Genomic DNA, 18822 nt, shown 5'->3' with positions numbered 1-18822 from the left:
TGATTTATTTGAACTTTGTCAAGGATGCAGCATTTCAATTACATGGGGAAAACAGAAAAACTGTGAGTTATTCTTAGAGCAATGAAGGTTAATAACAGAATGTGCACAAAATCATGAAGGATTATAAAGTAATAAGGAATAGCTGACAGGGAACACTTCCAGTCTAATGTGATGGTTAAGTGTAAAAAAAAGACAGGGGAAGTTGAGCTGCTGCTACATTGTTGCATTGCACTGTCCAACTAAATGCTGAACTACTGAAAGAAATAGGTATGGATTTAACTTGCATTTTCCCAACCTTTATAAAACACTGGTTGAGCTAGTACTATATATAATTCTGAACAAGACGTTACAAAGGATGTCAGACCTATGGAGAAGGCACAGAGGAAATTTATCAGAATGAAAGCAGGTGTGAGGGACTTCAGTTGTGTGGCGGGACGAGAGAAGTTGCAATGCTGCACTGAGAGCAGAGAACACTTTTCGGATGCTTAACAGAATTGTGCGAAGATCTAAGGAATTTAAAATTATGAAAATCAGTGAACAGAAGTCATATGGATATTGTATACTTGGCAATGGACCAAATGTGAGGTTAGAAGATCATTGTTTTTATTTATTTATTATTCAACAATAAAGAAATAGATCAATTATAATGTTTCAAAATCTGATGGCTGAAAAACTAGTGGAAGTGAATTCAAAAGGATGTTTGGTTAGATACTTGAAGGGGATTAATTTTGCAGCGAAGGAGCAAGGGAATGGAAATAGTTGGATACAGCTTTCAAAGGGCCGACACGGGCGCAGTGGGCTAAGTGTTCTTCTGCCCTGTGTTACTTTAAGATGGCATGCGGTGACGTTTACCAGGAGATGTTTGTCAGAACTCAATCAGTGTTAAATAACTCCAGGTACAAGTTTACAGTCAGATGATCTATTGTCAATAAAGTGAGGCCAATGTCAAATGAAGCTAGAAAACAGACTTGAAACTAACAGTAATATCAACACCCAGGAAAGCATTTGGGAGGTATTGAACTGATCAATGTACTTTCCTATACCTCACACTGGCATGCTGTTTTCAGTCGTTGCTTTCTTGTTCATGCAGCTGTCCTACGTGATGTCAGGATACAAATATTTGTTTGCCCTGTTGAGTTCAACAATGAGGCAAACAGTTTCACGCGTGGAGTGTGAACCATCGGAGCTGTTCCTGCTGCAAGATTACACAATCCCTGGTGTTCTTCAGTCCATTATAGGCTGGGTATGACATTGAAGGTTTTGTATATTCATTAAGTTTCAGGGAGTGACTTTCTGAGTTGTGCAAGCTGGACAAAATAAAAACATTCCTGCCATTTCCTCAGTGTGACTGGGTGAAAAAAGCTCAGAAATCACCCTTCAAAAGTTACAGTGGGAAACCTTGATATCCATGAGTTAACTGCATTTCTTCTCGTCTCATTTCTGTAGCGGACTATCCGAATGTATCCCTTCCAGATTCACAGCATTGCCCTTTCTACTTTTGCATCACTAATCAGTCCATTTGGAGGATTCTTCGCCAGCGGCTTCAAGAGAGCATTCAAGATCAAGGTATTTTTCATCACATGCCAGGTGGCAGATGTTGGAGAAGAAAGGGTGGGTGCAAGAGAATCCATGGCATCATTTCAAAGGAGAGTAGGGTTGTCATCCCCCGTGACGTGGCTGGCATTTATCCATCAGTCAACATTACTTTTACAGATAATCTTGTGGTTATCGCATTTGATTTCTGTGGGAGCTAGTTGTGCACAAATTGGGTGTCACGTTTCTGGGACATTAGACACTATATAAAGTTTTCTTTGGAAACACTGTATCTGAAATTATGATCAGAAGAATATTGTTTTGGGACCAAAATTGTGCCTTTTGTGTCAGCCCCGAATCATACAATGCTCTCTTGGTGAAAATGTTAGCAAGTGCAACTAAGTCAGTTGTAAGTATGGAGAGCAGGTCACTATGTCAGTTTACTTTCAATACTCAACAGTCCAATCCAAACCAAGTGGTTGAACGTGTATTATCGGCAAGAATTCACAACCCTCACTTAGTGCTGTATCATCACCTCCTGTGGTTCATTTCCTCTGGCAGTTTGAGGTACTTTCCATTATTTCAACCCACACACATATATGCACCTAATGAGAAACTATGCTGACACAAGAGTTGTGAAAGATCAGACTGACGGCATGCTGAAAACATTGACTTCACTTCCCTGTAGTACTAGGTAGAGTGGGTTCCAGGCTTCATAAAGGTCTGTCGTATATTGCACAATCCCATCAACGCAAAAGGATAGCCATTGGCACTGGCTACGTAGCAAGTAGCTGAGCAACAGGAGGAGGAGGCAACATGGTCATCCTTTTCTGTTCAGCCCACTCCTCCAAGTTGCTCTTTCTGTATATTTTTTCCTTTTCAAGTGTGGAAGAACAGAGGGATCTTGGGGTCCACGTCCATAGATCCCTCAAGGTTGCCACGCAGGTCGACAGGGTTGTTAGGAAGGCGTATGGAGCGTTGGCCTTCATTAGTCGGGGTATTGAGTTCAAGGGCCGTGAGGTGATGTTGCAGCTCTATAGAACTTGGTCAGACCACACTTGGAGTATTGTGTGTCAGTTCTGATCGCCTCATTATAGAAAGGATGTGGAAGCTTCAGACAGGGTGCAGAGGAGATTTTACCAGGATGTTGGCCTGGATTGGAGAGCATGTCTTATGAGGATAGGTTGAAGTGAGCTAGGGCTTTCTCTTTAGAGAGAAGGACTTGACTTGATAGAGGTGTACAAGATGATGAGAGGCATGAATCGGGTGGACAGTCAGAGACTTTTTCCCAGGGTGACAATGGCTAACACGAGGGGACATAATTTTTAAGGTGATTGGAGATTTTAAGGGGGAGGTCAGAGGTAAGTTTTTTTTTACACAGAAAGTGGTGGGTGTGTGGAATGCACCGCTGGCAGAGGTTGTGGGGCAGATACATTAGGGACATATAAGAGACTTATATAGACACATGAATGATAGAGAAACGGGGAGCTATGTGGGAGGAAGGGTTAGGTAGATTCTTAGAGCAGGATAAAATGTTGGCACAACATTGATGGGCTGAAGGGCCTGTACTGTGCTATGGTGTTTCTATGTTAAAATACTCCAAACTGCAGACCGTGAGGAGTGGTGGAGGCACTGGAGGGAGAATTGTTGCTGGGTTGTTGTTATGCCCTTTCAGCTTGCATTTGTAGAGCAGAAGGGTGAGAGGATTAAGTCTGTCACATTTCCTGCTCCAGATGACAATTAGTCGAGGAAAATGAGGAGCAGGGGGAGGGGTCTTCAGGAACATGTCAAATGACATGATAATTATTTTTAACGAGGGGTGTTTCAATCAGAAACAATTTGTGGGGTTAAATCATTCCCTTTGATAACTGACGCAAAAAGTTAGCCTAAGTTCAAAAATGTGATTTCCTGTCTTTTTTTTATTATTATTTTTCCTGAACTTTAGTAAATTAGCAGTTGGAAGGTTTCAGTGTTTCGTTGTTTATAAGCATGCCAGTAAAGACAATGGGCTTGTTTAGTACGAGTTCTCACTAAATGCTTTGCATTCCTTCTCATCATTTTGTTATTTTGTAATATTCAGCCTTGCTAGTTGGTTATTGATCATTTAACATACCTGACCCTGTATATGCACCTGACCCTGTTCCTCTGTAGCTCCAGTTTTAGTTTTGAATCAAGGAACACTTCGTAAACTCTGGAGTTAGATCATTATATTGGAACGTAAAATTCCTGGAGGGTTTAAGAGATTATTTTTCTTTCACAAATTGTTTTGGCCATAGGAGTTTTAAACTCAGAATAAGGGTTGGGCCATCGAGGATTGAAGGGAAGAGAAATTCATTCAATGAGGGTTCTGATTCTTTCTTATGAAAAACTAAACCTCTGTGTCACATTCAAGCTGAGAGATTGACATTTTTTTGACACCAAAGGAATTAAGAAAATGAGATCAGGTGGAAAGAGGAAGAGGATCTGCCATGATCTAACTGGATGGCAGAACAGGCCCAAATGACTACATGGCCTACTCCCCCTTATTTTATGAAGCGCCTTTGAAGTATTTACTTGGGCACCGAGTGCAGTTTCTCCTGAGGGCACTCAGCAACTTCCAACCTTTTATAAATGATGAGCTGGCAAAGGTGGAAAATCAGGAGATTTTCACAGAGTATGTTTAAACATTGCCCTAGAGTTATCAGCATTCAATCTGGTGACATGGGATAATTCCATACCCAAATGGAGGAGCTAGTCTCTCGACTTAGAAGATCAAAGACACACCTGTAAGAAAGGGTCTTGCAAAGACTTTGAAATTCTTAGATTGTAACTGTGAAGCTGCTATAGCAATTCTGCACAGAAACTTATTTTTAAGGCAAGTTTATTATTTAAAATGGAAATTTTGACATTTGGAAAAATAATTTCAGTAATCTATTTACATTTCCAAAATGGCCCTGTTATTCCCACAGAGATAGCTGGTAACAGTGAGGAAAATGTGCCAACCTGTGAACAAACTCATTTTTTCTCTTCCCAGGATTTTGCTGACACTATCCCTGGACATGGTGGGATTATGGACCGCTTTGATTGTCAGTATCTCATGGCAACCTTTGTCAATGTCTACATTGCCAGCTTCATAAGGTAAACGCCGCTCACTGAATCTGACGTTTCATCGTCTTATAACAACGAGGAGCACTTAGCTCTCTGATGCAGAATCTTCCAAAAATAAATTCATTAACTGTGAGGCCTTTTCAAGATAAGGTGCAACATGAATGCAAGTTACATAGATTCATATGATACCTCCTCCAACCTTGTACTTCTTCACAGAACTCGGAGCTGAATTAGGCCATTAGGCCCATCAAGTCTGCTCCGCCATTCATCACAGGCTTTTTTGTTTAAAACCCCATTCTCCTGCCTTCTCCCCATAACCCTTATCCCCCTTTACCAATCAAATACCCATCAATCTCTGCCTTAAATACACCCAATGAGCTGGCCTTGCACAGCCCTCTGTGGCAACAAATTCCACAGATTCACCACCCTCTGGCTGAAGATATTCCTCCTCATCTCAGTTTTAAAGGGATGTCCCTTTATTCTGAGGCTGTGCCAGACCAATAGGAACCATGCCTTCACCTCTCTCAGGCCTAGGTTCGAGAATATCCCTTCTTAAACCTTGCGCTTCACTCATTCCCTCTCCTTTAAGAAACAGTGTAACCTTGCGCAAGGTCTTCTTTGTTGGCGCAATGTCATTTTATCATGGTGAATTTTCTTCTCTGCATTAATGATGCTTTTAAATGGAAGTTCTTTTGCAGTTTGCCTAGATGTTTGGTAAGAAATGTTCCTGACTCCCCTCCTTGGTGTGAAACTTGCCCATCAGAAGCAACATTGCTGTTCTTTAATGTGACCCTTGCCTACAAGTGATTGGAAGATGATGACTTTGCCCAAAAGCTGCTTCCCAGCGCAAGTACCTTCAGTGTCACTGGGGACTCTTTTTTCCTGTGAATAGAATGCTGCTGCTTCATGTCTTGCTTCGTGAACTTGAACATAAAACTCAGGTTGATATTCCAGTGCAGGACTGAGGGGTGCCATTGTCAGAGGATCTATGTTTTGGGTGAGATGTTAAACAAAGGCCCCATGTATCTTCTCAAGTGTACGGTAACAATCGGTGGGGGGGGTAAGAGCAAGGACAATTCTCCTTGATGCCATCCGAAATATGTACCCTAAAATCAATGTCCCTGAAAAGCAGACTGCTTAGTTCTATCACATGCAGTTTGTGAGAGCTTGTTGCATGCAACTTGCCTGCTGTGTTTCCTAAATCACAGTCATGGCAGCACTGCAAAATTTTTTCATTGGTACTTCTTGAATTGTGAAAGACAAAGGCACCATAAAAATGGCAAGGCTTTCTTTTATTCTCAATGGCCATGTTCTCCCAATAGGGGTGTGCAGCAGCAAGAATTTCCTTTGAAAGGAAAGCATAAAATGTATTAAACTGTTTCTTTGGTTCTTTTTAGGGGCCCGAATCCCAGTAAACTACTGCAGCAATTGCTGGCTCTCCGCTTGGACCAGCAGCTACAGATATACAAGAACCTGAAAGCCAATCTGATCCAGAAAGGCATGCTGCCTGCTGGGGCATAGGACTGGGGGATTCAGTGAAGTGGTTGCAGTGAAAAGCTTCAGGAAAGAGTCCAGCCAGTGACCTTTCTCTCAAACTCAGTGCGTCCAAACTATCCTAACATGAATTTCCATATGTAACTGAGTGGTCCAGACTCCTTCAGATGCCAAGCAAAGCATTCTTTATTCGCACACTGGTTGATGGAATTAATAAGAAGCAATATGTTTAATCATGGGCCCTTAGCTCATCAGTAGAAGGTGTAATGCTGTAGTGGCCACTGATGTGCCTAGCCCATGATTAACCATTAAAGTAACACAGAGGTTTTATTTTTGTTTTAAATGACTTCCCATTGTTGTCTGCAGTGAGAGATTGGGAGGCTAACTCTGAACTCTGTATAAGTCATGGGTTTTAGTCCAGTTGAATCCCAATGCAAGCCTGTTCTACACCAGTGCAGGAGTCTCATGTTAAAAGTCCAACTGATTTTCCATGGTTTATTTGTTCCTCAGCTCAAATGTATGCTTTAGGGTGGAGTAGATGTAGTATTTGGTCTAGCTTTGACCATGTAGTTTGTGAAGAACCTGCTGTTTTACATTTGCATTCATAGGGCTTCTTGAGCCAGCTGAAGGAGCTTAGAATATGACGTTAACACTGGCTGTATTTTAGGAAATAGAGGAGTCTAGTAGAAAAAGAAATAAGTAGCATTTGCACGCAGGAGAGCTTGCAGTGGTTATCAAAGTCAGATTTAGGGGAGGAACAATGTGCCCTAGATACATGTCATTTATTGCAACTTATTCAACTTGCAACTTAAATGGTATTGTAACACTGCGTAAGACTTTGCCTTTCTTTTGAAATGGGTGGTGTGGTACTTTTGAGACTAGCATCTCCATTTAACAGAACCTGGTGTCCCTATCACTTAGAAAGGAAAATCTTAGCTTTTACAAATGTATTTAATCTAAAAAAAATATGTGCACTCAAGTATTATTTAGATAATAACCTGTAATCTTATCTGTTTTATGTGAGGTCATTCAATTGCATTGTGATTTCAAGCCACTTCACGTCAATGATTTATATTGGGAGTGTAATTTCAAGGAATGCAGATGACCTCTGGTGTCTCAACCAGGTGGCTGCTCTTTGAATAAATGGCATCTGCAACCTATTCAGTTACATGGGGAATCACTATGAAGCCTGCTTTTTTTGTTGTCCTCCTCTTTCCATTCCTCATCCCCTCCTCCAGCCCTCACCTCACCTCCCCAAGTGTTCACTCAGACATACTGGGTAACAAACAAATGGCCCAGCAGATTTACCGTTCTCCCAGCTAATTGAAAGCGGGATTAATCATATTGTCTCTGTCAATCAACCTAGTCAGATCAGTGGAGGCAGCTTGTATCTGTGCTGGGGATGGGGTGATGATGGAAATGAGGCCGGGCTGCATGAGTGCGAACCAGGCCAGCTACTGTTTGCTAATACTCATGACAGCAAAAGGTAACGGTGGGGAGGGCGTGAAGGTCATTTCTCAGGAGCATCTTAAGGACTGTATAGTGCCAAAAGACTGCTACTGTCATTAGGTTCTAATGTGGAAAATCTCACTTAGTGACTAGGACTGTGGCTTAGAATGTTACTCATCGACTCTAGTATAAAACCTGAGGGATAGAAGAATGCTCAATAATTCAGGGAAAATGTGCAAATGATTATTTCATCAATATTTCCAACAAAACTTAAGAGTTGAATGTTTTCCTAACCTAAGTATTATTCTTCAGTTATCTGCCCTGCTAGTGTTCACATTTAATTCCCTGCTCAAGATTTAAAGTACCCCTAACGTTTGTCAATAGCTAATGGTCGGTATCACCCATAGGGTCACTGGAATGATTAGTAGTTGATGCTATAAAAATTTTACAGATAGCTGTTGTGTTGACAATCCTTATGTAAACAGTGGAGAGGATACATCTCTATGATTAAGTATAGGTACCTTAAGAGTGAACATTGACCTGCTGTGAAATCTTCTTCATTACACAGTTCATTCTCTGTACTATGTTTAGTTGGTAGAGAAGGGAGACCATACTGTGCCACTAATTACCATCTTCTACTTGTTTTATCTTCACTCTTTTTAGCCTTCATTCCAGCATTATTATTAGTTGTCCTGCTGCACTGTTTGCTGGGCATGGAAGGGGAGAGAGAGAGAGAGAGAGAGAGAAAAGGAATGTGTGTAGAAAAGTACTATGAATCACTGAGTGCAGCTGTCAAAGACCCCCAGATACTGCACCAGAGGCACGATGTGCCATCAAGGTTTCTTCCTCTGCTGCAGGACAAAGTGAGATAGCTTTCTGCCAAGAGTGGATTTGGTAGAGACAATATATAATGACAGGACAAGAATGAAAAGAACTCAGGAATTGTCTCAGTCTGGTGTGTTGTTACTGAGAAGCTTTTTTAAACTCATTTGAGAAATTTCATAGGGAAAGATAGCCACTAACTTCATTCATTTGGAGATGTCCAACTTTGAAATTGATGCACTTGGAATTGAAGAAGTTACTTTGGGTTGTTATAACGGTGATGGCATGGAGTGTGGCAGTGAAAAGAGGTGACTAATTACTGGCTGAGCCTCACAAAAGCAGAGGCTTTGCTTCTCAGGTTTCTTAAAGGCCAGCAGCGCAGACCATTCATTTGTGGAATTAAGAAATACTGAAGCAGGGTTCATCCTCAGTATGTCTTTAAACCACATTAACAGAGCTATCTATGTCACTGCAGTTTCATTATCTTGAAGTTAGGTGCCTGGCTAAGGAAGGAATGATGAATTGGTCTTCAGAGTGACCAACTGCCTTTCTAGTTCTCAAACTCTCTTTTCAATCTATTCTGATTTATGTAACTGACCAAGGTTAGTTTGGCCTAATTTAATTTAATTCAATTCAGCATCTTTGTGACAATTTCAAGCAGGGCTAGTAAAGATTATAAATGTTCAGAAAGTTCTGTAAGAGACGCTGGCAAACATTCAAGTGGGAGAAACTTTTACAAAGCATAATTGGCCCGTTGTACTCACCTTTCAGTGTTTGGGTCTATTGACTTCAACGTGTGGAGGTGAGTATAAGTGACTGCCTGTATTCTCAGTCACCTATTTCTTGCTGCCAGCCAAAGACAAATGTCTTCCCCACAACTCCCCACCCTCATTCCACGTTCTAAAAATCCTCAGATAGTAGAAAGTGTCAAATAAAATTCTTGAGATCGCCAACCTGGAGATTTCTCAGTGTTCCTTGGCATTTGTACACTGAAGCCAATTCTCATCACTACACGGGAGAGGCGTCAAGGAATAGGAGCAGTCTTGGTTAATATATCAGCATTGCCTGTGCTGATCTGATGAGCATTATACAAATTCTCTGCCATGTTTTCTCCTTACCAACTTGAATAAATAATTTCATCTGTGCCGCACTGTACAGCCCCACATGTTGCAACAACCTTTCATGTTTCACTATAGGCCTATGAAGGTAACAGTAAAGTATCTGTAATACACAAATTTATTCAGCATAAAATTTTGATAGTTCGGGTTACTTTTGTATACTGTGAATTAATAATGTTTCTACTGTTTACTTTTCTGATTGTTTGAATATTGCCAGACAGTACACGGTTTTGCAAAGGTTTGTATTTAATTTAATTACATAAGCCTGTGAAGTAGTGACACCTATTAAAATTAGTATTTAAAACAGCTGAGAAAGAATCTATTTTTTAACAGAAAAAGTCAGCTGAAAAATCAGTGATGCACAAAGTAATTCAACTTTTTAATCAGCTTGATGAAGGACATTTATTACAAATGTTATCTGTTCTGTTACGAAAAGTGCATCTCTTTGAAACATATTCCCATAAGTCTTTGTTGAATCAGACTATTATATGCCACAGCTCTGCAACAATATACATGTTTGCACTGGGTATTTAGAATATTGAAATTCGGAAAAAGTGTATTTGGGACATGATTCCAACTCCGACCGAATAATGTTCTGAAAACCAGTCTGTGGCTGTTACCTTGCAGGAGTAGCAGTTTGAACAGCATCAATGAACATGTGCAAATGAGCAAGTGTTAAAGGTGCCTCTCAAAGATGGGCTGTCATTTTAGGATGTGTTGTATTAAAATGACACCCAAAGCTTCTGAGATAATGATAATCCCTTTAACATATTAAAAGTTTTCTCCTGAAAGGTGTCCCAGTTTTATTGAGGGATCTGAGTTCGTTCTAAGGGAGTATATTTTGTGCCAAAGTATCCTTTAGTCTTGAATAATAGTGCACAAATACTTAATACCATTACATGAAATTGCTGTCCCCAGCGTAAACTAAACATTTAATGCCTTGGTAGGATAGCTGAGTAGATTTTTGGAACTTTTTTTTACATTGGAAAAGCCTAAATTCAAAACACTGCATCAGAAACACTGAAAAATGGAAATTGGGAGAGATTTGGTTGAAAGCTTCATTATGGGGTTGCAGAGGTATGAGACCTTGATAGTTGCTGTTTCTCTGAGCCTTGTGCAGGGGTTATCCAAGGAGAAGGGGGCATTAAGTGCTCTTGCTGTGACTGCCATGGAGGGATATGCAAGTGAGTTGTGTAGGGGATATGCACAAGCTTATACATGGACCTGCAGTAAATATAATAGTTGATGTGCATTTCAGTGCAACATCTGAAACTCTTCCTCACTGCAACTTGTGGTACCTGCAGAAGAGGCCCTGTGCCTCGCAGAAATGCTATTTCTAGCCCCTCCCCACCTCAAGGTATTAGAGATGCTAATGAGACTCAGAAAGCAGTCACAAATGTTTTTTTAATTCACAGGGGATATTTCCAAAAATAAAATTAAATCTATGAAGGTGTTGGGTGTGAGGATGCTTTCAAGAACCATATTAATTGAAATTTTTGTCATGCAAGGTGTCTTTTGTGGAAGTTCTGAGACGTTTTTATTCTTTAAACAATGTCCACGCACTGTTGTACAAAATCATTAGATTAAAACCTCGTGAGTAAGTGCTGTGTCTGACCTCAGAGGTTCAACTTTCTGCTCCTTGCCTGGATTTAGTAGCACAAAGTACAGCCAGACCCAACTCCTATTTTTACACTCTGGGGATGTATGGGTACTTAATTTTTTAGACATCTAAAATCTGGGTCTGCTGGTTGATATAGTTTTAAAGTTAGTGCAGAAACCAATTATTGCATTTTGCAATATTTTAAAATAAATGTTAACGTGCTGTAATAGCTCAAAATATGTTAACCAATGTGACTTAAAAAAAATACAAAATGACATTTTGTTATGTCTGAGGACCTGAGACCTTGTTTGCAGCAGTCGAAAGTCGTGTATAAAGCTAATGCATAGAGAGATAGAAGGGGCAACACGCAGGGGAAATAGTAACAGAGCTCTGGAATAATATGAAGTGCCTTCTAATGCATTATTGAGGGAAATATTGCTTTATTTTTGATCCAGGCCTGAGAGTGCATATACTGAATAGATTTCCTAGTTCTGACTCCCAAGCATGCGTAGGTTAGAATTAAAGCCTGTTCCAAAACAAGCTGGAATGCTTTGAGCTGAGACCCAAATAAAAATGCTGATGCAGATTTTTCTTCCAGCTTGAATATTTCCTGAGGATATTTTTTGGATGTGATTTCTCTTATTTAAAATAGTTGCTTTATCTGCTGAGGCGGATGCCTCTGGATTCAAGTGTGCCTCTCCAGCTGACATCAATTAAGTGAAAAGCCGTACTCTTTGCTGCCTCCTGCTGGAAGAACTACATTTTGCCATGGCACAGTTGAGAATTGAACCAAATAGGATTCTAGTTTGTATTATGGCATTTCACATTACTGGATGCTAAACTGTGTGCCATCAAAAACATTGAATTCAACAAATTTTGTCAAATTAGAAAATTTTAATTTTTTATTAAAAAAAATCAAAGAATTCTCAAGCTTTAAACACCTGCATTAATCAAATAGATAATTATAATAAATTCATTGTCGGAATGCCTTGATTGATGCTAAGATGCCAAAATAGACCATCTATCATGTACAATTTGCACTCTATTTTCCACACAGTGAAGTCAATGGCCCAAGTACAAAACATGTGCAGAGCATAAGGTTGTGTGTTACAAGAGCTGCCATATAAATAGAAACCTGAGAGAGGAGTTTTGTAGACTGATAGAGATGTATGGAGTGCCAAAAACTGGGTGAAGTACAAATGCTGTAGAGGTCAGAGCAGGTGAATGATCTTCATAGAATGTGTTATTCCACTTAAGATGACTGATTTATTTTCACCTATCAAGGCACTAAAGCTGAATTTCTAATATGAAATGCGAGCTTATACACTTGCCCAAGAGAACCTCATTCAGAAATGTAACAGTTCTGCATATTTAATGAATTAAAATGAAGGAAGCTGCAATAATGTTGAAGCCTCTTGAAGGCTAGACACAGCATTTCTTTTGGATTAGATTACAGCACAGACTAATGCACACACTTATTTAGGTAATGTGGTTGAGTAAGTTGCTTATTTTATTAATGCTATATGTCTATCTGTGTGAAATATAAAACATTCAGTTCAAGTGAAACCTACCATGTGTTACTGTACATGTCTGTATTTGTATTGAACATTTCAACTTGTGTGTTTGTGTGTATGTGCATGTGCATATATAGTGTACACAGGGATGCGCTAACACACGTATGTGTATATTTGATGGTGTTAAAGTCTACACATTATTTACACATTATTTATATATGTTCCAAATAAAAAGAAACTTATTAAATGACAAAGCTGTCATTCATTCTTTTTGACCATGAAGCTGTAAGCTTGTAGATAACCAGTTTACTTACGAACTTTAGAGAAGGAAATATTACCTGGTCTCTTCTCTGTGACTCCGTTACCACAACACTGTCTCTTATTGTCCAAGTAACCTACACGTAACCTAGCAAGCGCCTCTGGTTATAACAAATGATGAAAGAATAAGTTGCAGTTCTTTTAAAATCTACAGCTGCCTTTTTATTGCAGTTAGGATGGGCACTAAATAACAATTCTGTCAGCAATGGCCACAACGTAAAGATATGGTTTAATAATTAAAAAGCTGTTATACAATGGGTTTTAAGAGAATTAAAAATAGTCCATGAGGATGCTGAAACAGAAGTCTAACAGCATTGCAGCTACTGAAATTTCACATTTTGCTCTTGTTGCAAAAACTGATCTGTGATTCAACCATTTTCTAGTAATTATTTCAGTTTTCACCCTCAATAGTCTGCAGTTATTTATCGTAGTAAGATTTTATAACTACTAAGCATAAGGGTACACTTGAAGATTAAGCATTTTCTTCCTCATTTCAGAGCCTATGACAATACTTTAATGGAATTGAAAAGAGTAGAAGTTAGGATTCATGGACTACTCACCTATCCCCACCACCATGAGACATTTGTCACATTCTCAGAGATTCCAACCGTGGTTGAATATATTCCTGGAAGTGTCATCATGTGGCAAACTGTTATTGCTTTGTCTGACATGACCACACAGTGTGCTGCCTGTAAGTGGAAGGTGGATTAATCTTGGTTTACCAATTGGATGTCAGATTTTCTCTAAAAGGGGCATTTTCTTAGAGCAGTGCATTACAATGCACTACAGTATTACTGGAGATTAGGGATGAAAATTAATTTCAGATGGTTGTGCAATATTAAACACATAACAATCATGAATGGAGTTAAATATCAGATGGTAATGGGCAGATATATTACCACAGGTTTGGTACTGCAGCTCCAGACAAATTTTATATCCCTGGGTTACTAATTCCTAATAACTTCAGGACAATAAGAACATAACACAAAGAAATGAAGCAGGAGTAGGCTATTTGGCTACTTGTACTGCTCTTGCCATTCAAAAGATCATGGCTGATCCTTTTACCTCTGGCACCATTTTCCTCCACTAAGCTTTTTCCTTTGATATCTAAAAACTTACCAATCGCTGCCTGAATATATATCAGCACTGAGCTTCCACAGCCCTCTTGGACTGACAATTCCAAAGATTCACCACCCTGAGTGGAGAAATTTTCTTCTCATCTCTTGAATAGCTTTCCCCTTATTATTGAGACTGTAATCCCTGGTTCTCAGCACCCCAGCTGGAGGAAGTATAAAACATGTACCAGATCAAGCCTCAAAAACGTTGTATTTTCAATAATACCTCCTCTCATTCTTCTATACTTTTATAGCCAGGCTGCTTAATCTCTGCTCATACGACAAATCCTTCGTTCCAGGAATCAATCTGGCAAATCTTCAGTACACTCTGGTTAGATAACACTTGGAGTATTATGTGGAGTTACAATTGTCAAAAGGGATGTGGTTGTGCTGGAGAGAGAGTGCAGAGATTCATCAGGATGTTGCCTGGATCAGAGGATTTTAGTTATAGGGAGAGATTGAATAGGCTGGGCTTGTTTTCCCTGGAGTGAAGGAAGCTAAGGGATGACCTGATACAAGTATACCAGATTATGAGGGGCAGAGATAGGGTAGATAGTCAAGAGCTTCTTTCCTTCATGGTAAGAGTATCAAAAACAAGAGGATATAGGTTTGTGAGAGAAGGAGTTCTAAAGGGGATCTGAGGGGTACATTTTTGCATAGAGAGTAGTTGATATCTGGGACGTGCTGCCAGAGGAGGGTGGTTTGGGGAAAACAGGTACAATCACTATGTTAAGAGGCAATTAGACCACTCAAAATAGGAAAGGCATAGAAGGATATGGTTCTAATGTGAGCAAATGGGATGTGTAGATGGGCAAAAAAGGTTAGCATGGGGGCTTTTAAGAGGGGCTTGGATGGGCACAATGAATGAGAGGAAAATGAAGGGATATGGACAATTCTGTTGGTAGGAGGGATTAGCTATGTTGGCACAACATTATGGGCCGAAGGCCTGTCCTGTGCTGTACTGTTCTGATGATGTAGTGATCCAAAGGGCCCTTTCCTGTGCTGTACACCTCAAGGACTATGTGACACACCCTTTTTCGTAAGTATATTACATTGGGAGTACAGAGCCTGCACACAATATTCCAGAGTGGTGTCTCACCTTGATTCACTATATGATCAGAGCAATGCATCTCTTGTATTCAAATCCTCTCACAATAAATGCCACATACTGTTTGGTTTTCTAGTTATTTGCTGAAACTGCATGTTTACTTTAAGTAATTTATGTATATGGACACCCAGGTCCCCCTGAACTCCAAAATCTTTTAGTCTCATATCCATTTCCTTTCAATGTTGTCTACCTCACGTTCTACCATGTCACATTTCATCAGTCCATTCACTTAACCTGCCTATTTTCCTCTGAAGCACGCTGCATCCTCCTGGGAGCCCACACAGCCACCTAACCTCGTATCATTTGCAAGCTTGTGAATATTACATTTTCTCAATCTGTAAATGACCCACATTTATTTTAGCTAATATTTTCCTATTTACATAGCTACACAAGCTCTTACAGTCTGCTTTCATATTTCTTGCTATGTCTTTTGTACTTCTCTTATTACTATGTTGGTCCTCCTTTGCTGAATTCTGAACTTTTCTCAATCCTCAGGCTTACTGTTTTAATGGCAACATTAAATGCCTTTACCTTTGATCTATCTTTAACTTCTAGCTGGACCACTTTTTCTGTTTACTTGCTTATGAAGGATATATATTACTTTAAAACCATGTATTAATTTCTATAAATGTTAACTAGTGCTTGTTTAGTCACAATTTTCTATGTAGTTTCCCAGACTATCATGGCCAGCTCATGCCTCTGCCTTCGTAGTTTTGATTTATTTAGATTTGTGATCCTAATTTCCAATTGAACTAATACTTTTCAATCGTTCCCTAAATGCTTCTTAACTAACCAGATCATCAATTAATCCTTTCTCATTAACAGTACTAGATCTAATATAGTCTGTTTTCTCATTGTTCTCAACACAACTGATCTAAAAAAACTACTTTATATTCCACAAATTCATCCTCCATATTATTACATCTCAATTTTACTCAATCTATATGTAAAGGGCCCCATGATTATTGATTTACCCTTATTACATACCCCTCCAATATCCTGATTTATACCATTCCCTACATTACCAATACAACTTGGGGGCCTAAGACAACTCCCACTAATGTTTTCTGCCGTCTGTCTCTTACCTCCACCCAAACTGTTCTTCTCTTCTTGACTTGGTGAGCCCAAGATTCTTCCTCTCCAGGGCCTGTTGCCCCTTTCTTTAATATCAGGGATACTAACACTCCTTATCTCTTTTGCTAATCTTTTCTAAACATTGAGTCTCATCCCTGGTCATATAGCAACCTCTGTAAAGGCTTCCAGAATATTTATCCTCCATGGAGGATTGCCAACCTATATCCCTAATTTGTAGTCTGTCTCAGCTAGGTTTATTGTACAGCGCTGAAATAATGGATATTGAGTTGGATGCTCACATGATAATTAATAAGGATGATAGATGTCTGCAGGCATAACCTTACTCTCAACCTTACTTCTTACTCTTTTATTGGCAACATTTTGATTTTATCCAAAATATCTCAATCCGTCCTGTTGCTTTTGGTTCTGAACTTGTCTTTTCTCCTGCAATGCTCCTCCAACTCTAATACTTGGAACGTCTTTCCCAACACTCAACATTATGGAATTCCTTCCCTCCTTCAACAACCTTCTAAGATTTGAGCTTGTTATTGCTGTTGCCAATTTCCAAACCCCTTGAGCTGCTTATCCTTCTACATCAAACAACTGCAGTCTGTAGACGCTAGAATGCATTTGACTTGTTTCAATTTCACACCGTGTTTACAGAGACTTCTGAAAAATCTCCAGAACACTCAAGGTTTATTTCCTCTATCACTGTGCTCTTCTTCAGAGGTTGTTGGTGTACTGGTGACTAAAGGTGGACGAGAATGGGTTGGGGCCATCGGATTGGGGCAGGGGGAAGGCGAATGGGGAACGGCCTCAAGAGAGGCTGAGGACAGGTTAGTTTCACCTTGGGATTTGGCAAGTGGAAAGTGCCTGGAGTGTGTTGTGGGCGGTGGGGAGAGGGAAAATGTAAAGGGGGAGGAAGCTTAGAAGAAATGGGAGAGTAGGAATGTGAAGATAAGATCAGATAAGATTTCTTTATTAGTCACATGTACATCGAAACACACAGTGAAATGCATCTTTTGCGTAGAGTGTTCTGGGGGCAGCCCTCAAGTGTCGCCACGCTTCCGGCACCAACATAGCATGCCCACAACTTCCTAACCCGTACATCTTTGGAATGTGGGTGGAAACTGGAGCACTCAGAGGAAACCCACACAGACACGGGGAGAACGTACAAACTCCTTATAGACAGCGATGGCAATTGAACCTGGGTCGCTGGCGCTGTAATAGCGTTACGCTAACCTCTACACTACCGTGCCTAGGGAGGTATTGCGAGAGGAGTAATTAAGAAAAGGAGTGAATAAAGGAAGGAAATTAGCTGGGAGGCTGAGGGAAGGAGGCCAAGAGTGTAGACAAGATGTGTGTTTGTGTCCTCATGAAAGAATCTCGGCAATTGTGCGTGTGACCACGCACGTGTCAATGCAGTCTCCAGTTCTCTTGGACCTTCATGCTATTGGACCAAGACCTTGTCCTGCAACGGCCAGCCCACATTAAAAGACACATGCAGACATTTTCCACTCCTTGAAAAAGCAGGTCAGCCCTGCCTGAGAAGAATGCTCTGGAACACAGAACCCAAAAAGCACCACTAGATGGTGCTGACCAATAAATAAATGTAAGTTGGAGGTGGAACCAGCATCTAGTCTGATAACAAAGTATTTTGTTTTCCATTGCATTTCTCTGCCACCACACATGAAAAATGAAACTTGCTGGGCACAGAGAGAGAACTATACGTCGTGTGATGCACTGCGATCCTGACAGCATTTTAAGTGAAGCCTAATGGGCCATTTTGGAGGCCAGTCAAGGTTGTGGGTGTGGAGTCACATATAAACCAGATCAGGTCAGCATGGTGATGAACTGGATTGGTTTTTAATGACAAAAAACTCTCCATTTTTGATACTGAAAGTCTCCACTGTAATAGCCTTCTCTGGTAATTCATTTCACAGCCAAATGTTAAGGAAAATATACGGGCACTGGAGAAGGAGCAAAAAGATTTACAAAGATGACGCCAGAGAGGTTATACCTAAAAGAAAACTGAATCAGCTGGGGCTCTTTTCTCAAGAAAAGAGAAGAGCTAAAGCAGTGATCTAATAGAAGTCTTTAAAATCATGAAAGGTTATAACATTGGGAAGATGTTTACATTTTTGGAGGTCCAAGCTGGGGGCCATGACTTATTACAACAGGAAAAATCATTTTACCCTGGTATTTGTGTGGACGGCCACTTCTCGAATGCCTTTCGGGGTGGCAGATACTTCAGAACAAAGCAGTGGAGATCATTGGAGACTGAGGTGTCGTATGGGTTCCATCGTGGAACATGTTGGAACATGGAACTCAGTCCCACTATGTATAGTTGAGGTGAATAGCATCGATATATTTAAGGGTAATTTATGTAAGCACATGACAAAGAAAGGAATAGATTCTGCTGTCAGGATGAGGTGAAGATCCCTGTATGGAACATGCCACCAACATGGACCAGTTGAGCCACATTCTGCCCTGCACACTGTATGCAATTCTATGTAACCTCACAATCAATGATATAAGGGTGGAAGCAATTCAAAACTTTTAACGCTATCCCCCTAATATTTAAATTGTG

At 40.1% G+C, this 18822-nt stretch overlaps 1 protein-coding gene across 1 annotated transcript in view; it reads left to right on the top strand.

Annotated features, from left to right (window-relative positions):
* The window catches only part of LOC127584242 (phosphatidate cytidylyltransferase 2-like), a 40616-nt gene extending 27756 nt beyond the window's left edge, over nucleotides 1-12860 (top strand). Inside the window, 6 exon segments of the mRNA XM_052040878.1 lie at nucleotides 1091-1118; nucleotides 1121-1164; nucleotides 1166-1243; nucleotides 1447-1566; nucleotides 4547-4650; nucleotides 6018-12860. Of these exon segments, the coding sequence (XP_051896838.1) occupies nucleotides 1091-1118; nucleotides 1121-1164; nucleotides 1166-1243; nucleotides 1447-1566; nucleotides 4547-4650; nucleotides 6018-6141 (498 nt within the window). The 3' untranslated portion in view covers nucleotides 6142-12860.
* The last annotated feature ends 5962 nt before the right edge of the window (nucleotides 12861-18822 follow it).

The sequence above is a fragment of the Pristis pectinata genome, chromosome 29 (genome assembly GCF_009764475.1).
Source record: "Pristis pectinata isolate sPriPec2 chromosome 29, sPriPec2.1.pri, whole genome shotgun sequence".
Taxonomy (NCBI): domain Eukaryota; kingdom Metazoa; phylum Chordata; class Chondrichthyes; order Rhinopristiformes; family Pristidae; genus Pristis; species Pristis pectinata.
The sequence above is the reverse complement of the archived record's forward strand: the minus strand, read 5'-3'. Positions and strand labels throughout refer to the sequence as shown.